Source organism: Papaver somniferum, unplaced genomic scaffold (genome assembly GCF_003573695.1).
Source record: "Papaver somniferum cultivar HN1 unplaced genomic scaffold, ASM357369v1 unplaced-scaffold_118, whole genome shotgun sequence".
In the NCBI taxonomy this organism is placed as follows: Eukaryota; Viridiplantae; Streptophyta; class Magnoliopsida; order Ranunculales; family Papaveraceae; genus Papaver; species Papaver somniferum.
The window spans coordinates 3,827,169-3,840,039 of record NW_020620825.1 but is presented as its reverse complement, the minus strand read 5'-3'; the positions used below and the strand labels follow the sequence as shown (position 1 = coordinate 3,840,039).

General features: G+C 37.0%; 1 protein-coding gene and 1 long non-coding RNA gene across 3 annotated transcripts; both read left to right on the top strand.

The window, feature by feature from the left end:
- Positions 1-424: 424 nt before the first annotated feature.
- Positions 425-8,883, top strand: LOC113330458. Its single transcript, XM_026577268.1, has 15 exons — positions 425-727; positions 4,830-4,953; positions 5,092-5,342; positions 5,435-5,650; positions 5,730-5,822; positions 6,071-6,193; positions 6,296-6,700; positions 6,904-6,966; positions 7,349-7,390; positions 7,473-7,508; positions 7,596-7,838; positions 7,942-8,144; positions 8,239-8,409; positions 8,627-8,725; positions 8,859-8,883. Exons 1-15 carry the CDS (start codon positions 425-427, stop codon positions 8,881-8,883), a joined length of 2,397 nt encoding a protein of 798 aa, XP_026433053.1.
- LOC113330399 lies at positions 8,882-9,301 on the top strand. 2 transcript variants are annotated; one of them, XR_003350249.1, is made up of 3 exons: positions 8,882-8,927; positions 9,025-9,129; positions 9,231-9,301. It is a non-coding gene; the product is annotated as an uncharacterized LOC113330399 (long non-coding RNA). The 2 variants fall into 2 exon arrangements; XR_003350250.1 differs by having other exon boundaries at positions 8,900-8,927; positions 9,010-9,129.
- The last annotated feature ends 3,570 nt before the right edge of the window (positions 9,302-12,871 follow it).

The following is a 12,871-nucleotide window of genomic DNA, read 5'->3' as shown; positions in this document are numbered from 1 at the left end:
TGAGCAAAAACCCTCATCTCACAGAGGAATACTTTGTGCTAAGCTTTATTAGTGGTTTAAAGGATGTAATCCACAATTAAGTGGAAATGCATAAGCCTGCAACATTATCTCAAGCATTTTTCTTAGCCAGATTACAAGAGAGTGCCTTTACATTTCAACAACAAACAATGTAACCAACAACTTCCACTTACTTTACCAAACTCAACTCAATTACATCAAAAACCACAACTATTACACATGCACCCATCTCAATCACTCAAATTTATTCTATTCCTGAACCAACCACCACAACTAAGACTTCATAAATTCCCATATTAGACGTTTAGCTCAGGAACAACAAAATTACAGGAGTAGCAAGGGACTTTGTTACAATTGTGATGAAATATACCAACCAGGTCAAAGATGCAAATCTCTACAGTTGTTTATGGTAGTTACTGAAGAAGAAGCAGACACAAATAAGCACCAATATACCACTGAACCTGCACCTAACACACTGGTGGACTCAGACATGGATATTTCTCTACATGCCCTGTCTGGGGTGGTTAGTGCTGACACCATTCGTACACCTGGATATATCAAGAAACAAGCAATTATTTTACTAGTGGATACTGGCAGCACACATAGTTTCTTAGACTCTGCATTGGATTCAAGATTAGGCTGTGAGATACAACCCACTGCTCACATGTTGGTAACACTTTACAATGATGCTAAAACCACTAGTACTGGAGTACGTAAAAATCTTAAATAACAAATACAAAATCATCACTTTGAAGGAGATCTAAGACTACTTCCATTGGGGGTTGTGATATGGTTCTAGGTGCTAACTAGCTCAGAAATTTAGGAGATTTAATGTTTAACCTTGTCGATTAAAATAATTTATGTATCTCCTTCAATCACAATGGCAACAATATTACACTTCAAGGGTTATCTTCTAAACCATCCATCATGATGATGAGTGGTGATGCTGTCAAAAACTTTCTCAAGAAGAACATCCCTGCATTGGTGGGTCAATTCTTGTAATCTCTACCACACATACATACCCACAGACATTCCCCAACCCATTAAAGAAGTACTTCACCAATTTGAGGATGTCTTTGCAGAACCCATTTAATTCCCGCCACCTAGAGTTTTGGATCAAAAAATTACACTTAAACTAGATGCTTAACCTGTATCACTCAGACCTTACAAATGCCCCTTCATTCATAAGCCAGTGGGGGGAGACATTAGTCAAGGAAATGCTGCAAGCTGGCATAATTCAAGACATTCATAGGCCATTTGCATCTCCAAACTTTTTGGTGACGGAAAAATATAACACATGGAGATTTTGTGTGTATTACAGGAAACTCAATGAGCTCACAGTAAAAAATAAGTTTCCTATCCCTATCATTGATGAGTTATTATATGAATTGCATAGTTCTATTGCAAAGATAAACTTAAGGTTTGGATATTTTCAAATCAAATTATATGAGCCAGATATTCCTAAAACTGCCTTTAGGACACACCATGGCCACTATGAGTTCAAAGTTATGCCTTTTGGCCTAAAAAATGCACATGTTACCTTCCAAGCTCTTATGAGCTCTATTTTTGGTCCTTATCTTAGAAAATTTGCGTTAGTTTTCTTTGATGACATCCTTATCTATAGTCTTATTCTATAAGACCATGTAACACATCTTACAATAGTCCTCAATATACTAAGAGCACACCAGGCTAAATACTCTAAGTGTTTCTTTGCTCAATCATCTTTAGGATACTCGGGACATATTATCACAACTAAATGGGTAGCAACTGACCTAAGAAAATTGCTTGTATGGAAATTTGCCCCACTCAAACTAATTTGAAACATTTGAGAGGTTTTTTTTGGCCTAACAAGCTACTACAAAAAATTTGTAAAAAGGTATGGTAATATCAGTAGGCCATTGACTGACCTTTTAAATATAAATTCATTTCATTGGTCATTTGTAGCAACGGAAACATTTTTGCATTTGAAACAAGCTACGTGCTCAACACCTGTTTTGGTTTTACTAGATTTTTCTAAGACATATGTTGTTGAAACTGATACATGTTCTAGAGGTGTAGGGGTTGTACTTATGAACGAAGGTAGAGTGATTACCTATCTCAGTAAGCCTTTGGGACCTAAAGATCTTGGATTATCTACTTATGAGAAATAATTCCTTGTTGTGGTCATGGATGTTATCAAATGGAAGAACTACTTAACTGGACTTCATTTTATCATTAACACTGATCATCAAAGCATTAAATACTTTATCGACCAAAAAATTACTACATTATTACAGCAAACATAGTGAATAAAGATGATGATGCTCTATCCAGGCTACAAGGTGATATTTCTAACTCAAGCTATGTTTTTATACCCCAACTTGGATTCAAGATGTTATTAAAATCTACGATCAAAATTCTTTGGCATCTCAAATCATTCCCCAACTACGGGTCAATGCTAATGTAGTACTTCATTACTCTTACACGGACGGTATCCTAAGATATAAAGGAAGGATTTATGTAGGTACTTCTCATAACTTAAGAAAAAATATCATGTGTCCAGTGCACTCTTCTGCAGTTGGTGGCCACTCTGGCATTCAAGCAAGTTATCTCAGAGCCAAGCAATATTTATAGTGGAAATGGCTTAAAAAATATTGGTCTTTGTAACACAATTTGATATATGTCAGAGAAACATAGTGGAACACACACACCCAACAGGCCTTCTTCAGCTACTTTCCATCCCTACTCAAGCATGGCAATATATATCTATGAACTTTATTGAAGTCTTGCCCAAGTCCAATAAGAAAGATGTCATCTTTGTTATAATACTAGAGAGTCTCACAAAATAAAACCACTTCATACCTATCAGCCATCTATTCACTTCCATTATTGTATCTCAAGAATTTATCAACTCCACTTTCAAGATGCATGGCTACCCTCTTCCATTATCTCTGATAGGGACAAAGTCTTCACTATCTCATTATGGAAAGAACTATTCAAATCGACCAAGATACAACTCAGCATTTCCTACCATCCTCAAACTGATGGCCGGACAGAAAGAGTCAATGCCTGATTAGAAGGATACTTAAGGTGCATGACAAGGCACAAACCTAGAAATTGGTCAAATTGGATTCCTCTAGCAGAGTGGTGGTATAACACAAATTACTACACCAGCATTAAGATGACTCCCTTTCAAGCTTTATATGGTTCCACACCACCACACCTAGCTTTTCCAACTGAATTCACTACTTCAGTGGCTGTAGTTGAAGTTTATTTGAAGAACAGACAGGCTATAGTGTATATATTGAAGAATGTCACTAGTACAATAAGGGGTTTTAGTCACGGTTGACCTTGTCACGGTTTTATGTAAACACGTGACCAAAATTGAGTTCGTCTCGGGGATATAAAGGTCCGGGACTATTCACGATATCTTTAGTCCCGGCATTCATTTTAGCCGAGACACTAGATTTCTAGATACTTAATAGACCCGGTTTTACAAACGTACTTATCTCCAGAGACGTGTAAATTGGGCAGTATTTAATTGATAGCCGAGACAGTAAATTGGACACGTATTTATCTCCAGAGACGTGTTGTGGATTTAGGACCTTGGTTTCGATACAAACGAAATTCACAAAGGGGGAGACAAGGTTCTAGCCTGGAAGATGAAGCACAACTCCCGTTTCTAAACCTAATTTCTCCCCTGCTATCAATCCCATTCTCCCCTGTTGCCAAATTTCAATTCGAAATCAAAACCCATTCTCCCCTGTTATCAATCCCTAACTAATTTATCCATTCAGCTAATTCTACCGAAGATTTTATTGATCGATGAGATCTCACGGAGATTTTTTATTGGACACGGCTTACATTAAATCGTGTCTGATGCAACTGTTTAATACCCGCGCCTATGATGTACCCATTTCAAATTTACTGCCAATTTTGGTATCCCACGATCAACACCACTCCACTCCCTATTTTCTCTCCATCATTTCCTTGTTTGAAACTGCAGCAGTTTTGAAGAGATTACGTGAAGCCAACTGCAAGTTGTTTTCTCTATCTGATGTTAATCAAGCAAAATCCTTCCATTTCCCTGAAACTAATATATTGAAAGGTGAAAGCGTAAACAGTTGATTACAAGGTATTCCCCTCCTAAAATCAAATCTTTCTCTTATATTTGTCTTGGGATCATTCTCCGAATTCGGTATCTTATACTACTCCGATCAATGGGCCATGCATACAAGGTGCTTGGTGAAATGTCAAATAATGGGATACTGCCTGATTCTCACACTTTCAGTATTTTAGAAAGAAAAGATTAAGTGTTGTTACCTTTGGTTTTGCGTTTCTTTATTTGTTGTCTTTTATATCTGTTGCATCTCTTTCCTTTTAGTTGTTTTTATAGGATTAGAGTAAGTTAACTAAGGGGCTAGTGATATCAGGTGTTAGGGAGACCTCTGCATTGACCACAATTAAAGAAGAAAAGGAAGACAGGGTCTGTAGTGCATACTCTAAGCTGTTGCAGGACGTGAATTTCGTACCAGTTTAAGTTGAATTCTTCATTTGATTGCTAAATGGCTTGAATGGTTATGATATTTGGTATAGTGAAAGTGCTTCATTTTAACAAATACTAGCCGGTCTCTCGTTAGTTAACCACATTTTTTCATGCTAAAATTGAATAGAAATCTATTTTCATTAGTAATAGCAAATACTAGCCGATCTCTCATTAGTAATAGCACCTTGGATATGTTTGTAATTTTTTATTATTGTCTTTACTAGTAATCTCGAACTTCAGATATTATCTGTTCTTGGATATGTTTGTAATTTTTTGCTCCTAGCAGCTTATATATTCTATTCTTGCAGCTCATTTCATGGATACTTCAGACACGGAGTCTGATGGCGGGCTTCAAGAGTATTCAGATTCCCACAGCGAACAGCAGTCAGTTTCCCACAGCGAACAATCAGGTTTGTTGTTTAAGTGTTTTCTTGCAGTATACATGGTTGATTGGACCAAAAAAAATTGACAATATAAAGCTCCTTAAGGTTGTACCGCGCCAAACACTTATTAATTCGTTTTTCTTTTCTGTTTTGTTTGATCTCAAGTTTCAAGTGAAGATAACGTGGATGCAAATAAAGGAAAGCGGGGTAAGACAAGATTACCAAAGCTTTTAAGGGATACTAATGGTGAAAGGCGGACTGTTACTTATGATGAAGCCAACCAAGCAACCGGTAAAAATGGTTGCTTGCTCTCAAGTTACATAGGCAGCGAAGTTGGTCCAAGTCTTGGACTGAAGTATACCTGTTGGAAAGAAGTTCCACCTGTAGTGAAGAAAAAGTTATGGGAGGACGTAACGGTATGTATTAATTAATGAAATGCCCAATGTTAAAATCCCTACCAATGTTTATATATATATATATCACTTAGTCGATGTTTATTTACCTCCAGTTTAAGTTTGATCTCGACGAATCAAAGAGGAAAGATGTATTGAGACAATTTTCTGACTTGTGGCGAGGATGGAGGAAACGAACTGCTGCAAAGCATGTTACCCCATTCGAAAAAAGCCGAAAAAAGCTTAAGAATGTTCCTTCAGATTTAAGAGGTTTTGTAGAACAAGAAGAATGGAAAGAGTTTGTAAAACGGAGATTGAGCGACAAAGGCAAGGTATGTCAATTGAGCTAAACAAGATTGGGTCGAGAATTATTTTGTTACTATATAGAGCTAATACATTTTTAATTTTCAGGAGTTGTCTGAAATTGGCAGAACGGTACAAGCTCACCACAAATATCCGCATAGGATGGGACGAAGGACCTATGCTGGATTAAAGGACAAACTGGTTTGCATTCATAAGTGTTTTTTTTGTTTTTTTTTTTAATTTGTGAAGTTAAATGTTGAAATTAATTGCTGAGAGAGCTCGTGTATACATTCTCATTTTTTTTCCTTCTGTTTTTTACTTGAGTTCGCTATCTGCTTCCAAAGTTTCTAACTTCAATTTTGTTGTGTTCTGTCAACATAAGCTTTTAGATGAAATATAGTGTTATACAACATAAGCATCATACTGATATTAATGTATTTGTTGTACAGAAAAGAGAAGGAAAGTGGACAAGTGATTCACCCCCTCCACGAGAATTATTATGGATACTTGCACGCCAAAATGAAAATGGGGAGTATAAGACTGATGAGATTGGTGAAGTTGCTGCTCAAATTGTAAGATAGACAACTTCAATTTAATTATACACAGTTCTATTTCAAAATAAGTAGATATCCAGTTTAACTCTTTATGTGTGCAAAATTTTGGTTTTGTAACAGGATGACTGCTCGAAAAAGATCAAAGAGGGTACAATTGTCTGTGAAGGTAAGACAGATGCCCTTGTAAAGATTTTGGGTGAAGAACATGGTGGAAGAGTAAGGGCTGCAGGTACAAGAGTGACCCATAGTCAGTATTTTGACACTCCTCGACAACGTGGATCATCAAATAAAGATAATCTGAATAAAATCAGAGAACTGGAAGAGCAACTAAGAGTGAAAGATGTGCAAGCAAGAATAAGTGAAGAGAACTTGAGAAAAGAATTCCAACAACAATTGGAGGAACAGTCACTAGACACAGAGAGAAAATTGCAGAAACAATTCCTTCAGTTCAAAGAATTATTGGGCAAATCCCAATATGATACGATTCAGCCACCTATGATGTCCTCAGAAAATGTCCCTGCCTTAGTGAGTTGTTTTTTTATTTTATATTTCTAATTAAATAGAAATATAGATAGTATGCTGAACATAGAAAGTTATGAAGAAGTAAATACAAGTTAATATTTGTTATGATGAAGTTAATTGTGGTATCATGAACCCGGATGAATTGGGTTAATCTGGTTTGATCGTTTTTGAACACCTTAATGGAAATGGCATTGCAAATTTTTCAGGGTGCTGAGGATAAGGACTTAGCTGAAACTTGGGGGGAAGCTGTTCACGATCCGAAAGGAAAGGCCCAAAATATCGGGTTTGTCAAAATTTGAACTTTAGAATATACTTATTGTTCTTGTGTACGAATACCTTTGTCGTAATCGAGTTGCAGTAACCAATCAGGATATATTGAGAATGATAAATTTTTTTTCGTTGGATATCAATTTTTTAGAGACATAATTGGGGCCAAAAGCTCTAAACTGGATGCTAGAAAGACGTCTCAAGAATTGAACAGTACATCTATCCCGGCCTCTCTTAAAGCGCCCGCCCAATGAGTGTTTTATTCGGTTTCTTTTCTACATTTTTTATCCTCAAATGTTGGAATCTTGTACCTAATTATGATATGGTGATAAATCATAGTTTATTTTGGTTATCCTGATTTTGTTACTCATTTAATTTATCTAGGTACCTAATACGATGCTGTCCTCAAAAAAAGTGGTTGCACAGGTGAGTTGTTTAATTTGTTAGAAATCAAACCAGATTAATTGATTATGCAGGACATTCATATGTTATTATATGACGTCTGCAGCCACCAACAGGACCACCTCATCCGCCTTCTAACAGGGTAAGTTTCTTAATCTAAAGACCCCCTACTAATGGCGTTCTCATCTGAAACTAGATAACTCCAAATAATTTTATATTTGTCATGTAGAGCCATCCGTGTGAATTGTACGACAAAATCAGCAGGGTTGTTGCGCTGGGACATGTTATTCACAGCGACTCAAAAATGATTCATGGAAAAAAAATGCGTGATGATTGTTTGCGTGTGTCGGTGGATTTTGTGGAGATAAAAACTGCAATACTTCCATATCCATCTGGTGATATTGTTACTGTGTATGATGCCCGTGAAAGTGTTGTTCAATGGCCAAAACACTTGGTGGTCCTTGTCGGAAATGTATTTTAATCTCTATTTTTTTTCAATTATGAAATCATTTACAGCGTAGTTTAATATCTCTTTTAGGTGTTGGTCGTCTTGTACTTGAACTTTTTTATTGCAGGGGCGAACGAGATTGGATGCATTTGATGAATTTGTTAAGAGAGCAAAAGAAGTGTTCAGAAGCAGGGCTGCGATCAAAGTTGAGTTGCATCGCGATGTGTTTGGTCAAACTGTAGATGTGCCTATACATATGGCACTAGAAGATATTGAGTTTGTTTGCACGTCTCAGAAACTTACGAACAATGCTATAGTCTTATTCATCCGGTAAGTCTCTGTTGATTGTTGCTTCATAAATAATTACTTCTTTTTGACTAGCTAATGGTATGCTATTGGAACTCGTGTTTTTATTTGTTCCTAGATTTTTGTATGAAAAATTGGATGGCGATGCACGCAAAACCAAGTTCGGATTTATGAATCCAGCGGCAGTTCACTTTTCAGTCAATAAAACAGAACTCGTGAAAAGTGTATTAAATAGACTGAAAGATTCAGTGCCGAGTCGAAAATACATATTTATTCCTTGTAATACAGGGTAAGCGGAAGATGCATTGCATTATTCATCTCGAATTTAGATATATTTTTTCTTCAGAATTTAACCTTAATTTGCATTCCTTGTTTCATATCAGTTATTAGATTTAAGGGTCCTTGTTTTTTTTTTGAAGCATGTTGGTATTCTTTGATATCATCTGGTGTTGCTGACATTGCTTTTGCATACGCATATACTAACTTATTCTCTGTTCACTTTGTAGAATTCATTGGGTACTAATTGTATTTTTCGATGGGATATTTTATTACTTAAATTCGTTGGATGAGAAGTGTAGATACAAACTAGAGGAGCAAATGAGCACGTAAGTTGATTTTGGGTTTGAACTTTTTTGTATGCATAGAAGGAAAAATGCTTAAACTCATGGCACTTCCATTGAAGGATTTGTGAAACTAGTATCCAGTTTTTAATAAATATATCTCTTTGTTCTTCACCAGTGTTTCAAAAGCTTTAAGAAATTAGGTGTCAAGCGATCTGAAGAGAAAGTATTCTGGGTGGACGTGAAGGTAAGAAAAAGAAACTTAAGATTAATACCATTATTTTACCATTATTTTGTTAACTCTTAAAGAGTATGTTTCAAATACGTAGAATTGATACATGCAGCACAACCCTAAACAAAAAGGAGATTGGGAGTGTGGATTTTTTGTGATGCTATATATGAAGCACATTATAGAAAGTTATGACACTTCAATGAGGAACCCTAAGGAGGTAGTGATTCAACTTCTTCATGCAGCTCAATATGTTTCCACGATGTGATACTAAAAATGTTTTTAACAGAGCTTACATGTGTTTGAACTCTTTGACTGCAGATGTTTAAGTCGGGGATGAACTATGGTGCGACAGAAATTGATGAAATCAAAAGGGAGTGGATGGATTATATTTCACCAATTCTTGAGAAGTATGAGAAAACAATTCTTGAGAAGTTAATAGAGGATGCTAAGAAGCCTTTATTTCCAGGAGACTCGAAACTTACCAAGCTGTCGGCAATAATCAAGCTGTAAAACTTGAAAGCGAAGCATGGAGTATCAGACAAGTTTTTTGGTGAGCTTTTAGATTTGTTGAAGAACGAGATGCTTCCTGATGGTAATGAAATTCCTTCTTCTACATATGAAGCTAAGAAATCCATTAATCCGTTAGGGTTGAACTATGTGAAGATACATGTATGTCCTAATGATTGCATACTATATAGGAAAGATCATGAAAAGAAAGAAGTATGCCCAACATGTGGGGAATCAAGATGGAAAAAGGATAAGATAACATTGAAGGAGTGCAAGGGGGTGCCTGTAAAGGTTTTGTGGTATTTCCCGATCATTCCACGACTGAAACGTTTATTTTTGGTGAAGTACATAGCAAGAAAATTGATATGGCATGATCGTGATAGAAACAAAGATGGGTTGCTGCGTCATCCAGCAGATGCTGAAGCATGGAAGGCGATTGATGAAAGATACCCTGATTTTGCTGAGGATCCTAGAAATATTCGCTTAGGAGTGTCAGCTGATGGAGTGAATCCATTTCGTGGTAAGAAGAAAAGTTATAGTTGCTGGCCTATCCTAACAGTGGTTTACAACCTTCCCCCATCGTTATGCATGAAGAGAAAATTCATGATGCTTACAATGTTAATTCAAGGACCAAAAGAACCAGGCAATGACATCGACGTTTTTTTAGCTCCGTTTATTGATGATCTGAAATTATTGTTTGATGAAGGGTCGAAGCGTATGATGCCTACAAACAAGAAAGGTTCACATTAAGGGCTGTAGTTTTGTGGACAATAAGTGACTATCCTGCACTCGGCAATTTGAGTGGCTGTACTGTTGGTGGATATGATGCTTGTGCAACATGTGGTGTGAATACACACTCCACATGGCTTAAGTACTCTAAAAAGTTTCATACACTGGTCATAGAAAATGGTTACCGTCTGGCCATCGTTACAGATATCAAATGAAAGCCATTTGATGGCAATCAAGAATTCGGTTGGCTCCTGAACCAGTGAGTGGGTTACAAAGGTTTGAAGAGGCGAAGTCAATTGAAAATGCATGGGGAAAGAAAGGTAATGGCGGTAGAACATTGGGAAAATCAACAAGGTCGGAGTTTGAGGACGAGGATTCATCTAATCTGAAGAAATTGTCAATTTGGGCAAAAGAGCTTGAATACTTCAAATACAATCTTGTCCAACATAATTTTGATCTGATGCATATAGAGAAGAATGTGTGCGAGAGTTTAGTAGGGACATTGCTTAATGATCCTTTAAAAACGAAAGATGGTTATAAAGCTCGCATGGATTTGAATGATTTGAAGATAAGGCCTGAGTTAGAACCTGTTGTTGCAGGAAAAAGGATGTATCTTCCTCCTGCCTGCTACACATTGACGAAAGAAGAGAAGGTGAAGTTTTGCAAAACATTGTACGAGTTGAAGGTTCCACAAGGGTACTGTTCTAATTTTAGCAGTCTGTGTCGCTAAAGATGCAAGTTGATTGGTCTCAAATCACATGACTACCATGTTCTTATGCAGCAATTCTTGCCACTTGCGGTTAGATCGATTCTTCCAAAGAACGTAAGAAATACCATCATTAGATTGTCATCCTTCTTCAAGTCAATATGCAAAAAGAGATTGATATTGTTGAATTGGATAATATACAAAGGACCTGGTGGAGACATTATGCTTACTTGAGAAGTATTTTCCACCGTCATTCTTTACCATCATGATTCATCTCACCGTGCATCTAGTCAGAGAAGTGAAATGTGTGGACCAGTCTTTACTCGATGGATGTATCCATTTGAGAGGTACATGAAGATTTTGAAGGGATACATTCGAAATAAAAATCGTGCTGAAGGTTGTATTGTAAATTGTAACGAGTTAGAGGAATTTGTTGAGTTTGCTGCCGATTGGTTATCTGGCGTGGAAACAATCGGTATTCCTCCTTTAAAGTATACTGGAGCTAGTTCTTCGGAGGGTTCAAGTATATCAGATGGAAAACCATTACAAGGTGCTCAGGAGGATGTGGTAGATGGCGTATTATTGTCCCAAGCCCACCTCGTTGTGTTACACAATACTGAAGAAGTAAAACCCTACATAGAGTATGTCCTCCTCTTTTTCCTTTCATACAAGTTTATTAACTCAAGTCAGTGGAACTAATAACTTCTTTCTCACTGCCAGCCAACACATGTCCGAATTGAAGCAACAGTATGGAAAGAAAGCTAGAAATGAAGTATGGCTGCAAAATGAACACAATAAAACGTTCCGTCGATGGTTGAACAAAAAGGTAATCATTTCATCAATTTTCAGTGGTTTTTCAAATTTTCCATTTAGGTATATTTGTGCAGTTTAACTATGTTCTAATCAATTGGGCATCTCTTTCTATCCCTGATTAGTACGTACAGCTATTTGCATCGTAACTGTGTTCCACGATTTCTAATCTAAAACATTAACTATGTAGGTCGAGAAGGAGTTGGAGAACGAAGATGAAATGGCAGAGGAGAAGAAGATCTCTAAATATCTTAGGTGGATATCACAGGGCCCGCGTCATTTAGTTGTAAAGTACAATGGATATGACATAAATGATGCGGTATCGCACTAAAAGTCATGATGTTGGCGTAAACCAAAACTGTGGGGTTAGCCTGGAGGCGTCAGGAATGCACATTGCTAGTGCGAAGGACAGTAACCCAAAGATTGCTACATCGCGCTATTATGGAGTGATAAATGAGATTTGGGTTCTTGATTACCACTGCGTAAAGATACCCGTGTTCTTGTGTGATTGGGTACACAGTGGTTATGGTGTCAAAACTGATGAACTTGGTTACACACTAGTCGACCTCAACAGATTAGGGCATAAAAAGGATCCTTTCATTTTAGCTTCCCAAGCTAATCAAGTTTTTTGTAGAAGATCAAGGAGATCCAAGGTGGTCTGTTGTTATATCGTGCCCTTTAAATGACTATATGGATGACGATGATGTCGATGAAATTGCTGAGGATGAGCTAATGTCTGAGAATCGTCGGCCAGAAGATAATATGGCAGTAGATATGAGCTCACTTTATGTGGACGACGATTCTGACACTTCTTATTTTCGCGATGATGGTCAGGGGATATATGTTGATCCCTGCTTTGAACAATAAGATGGTAGCAACAGCTGGTAAGAGACCCACCAGTTTCAGTATGTTAACAGTACAGTTTCGAAGAAGCTAGATTTGTTTTCAGTTTGTAATTTCACAAGCTGGTAATGTGCCCATAAATCTGATTATCTTTCATCCATGCTTCATTCATGCAGGTAACTCCTCTTGCTTGTTATTATGAAGGGAGGATGGATTTTGTGTGTAGTTGTCGTGCTACGGCAGATTCAAAATCATTTACTTCCATATCTGCATTCTATTTGCACATATATTTAAGTTCTTATCTTGTTTTACTTGTTAATTATGTTTTGTAATCCGTTGTAATGCCTTGGCAAGAATATCTTAC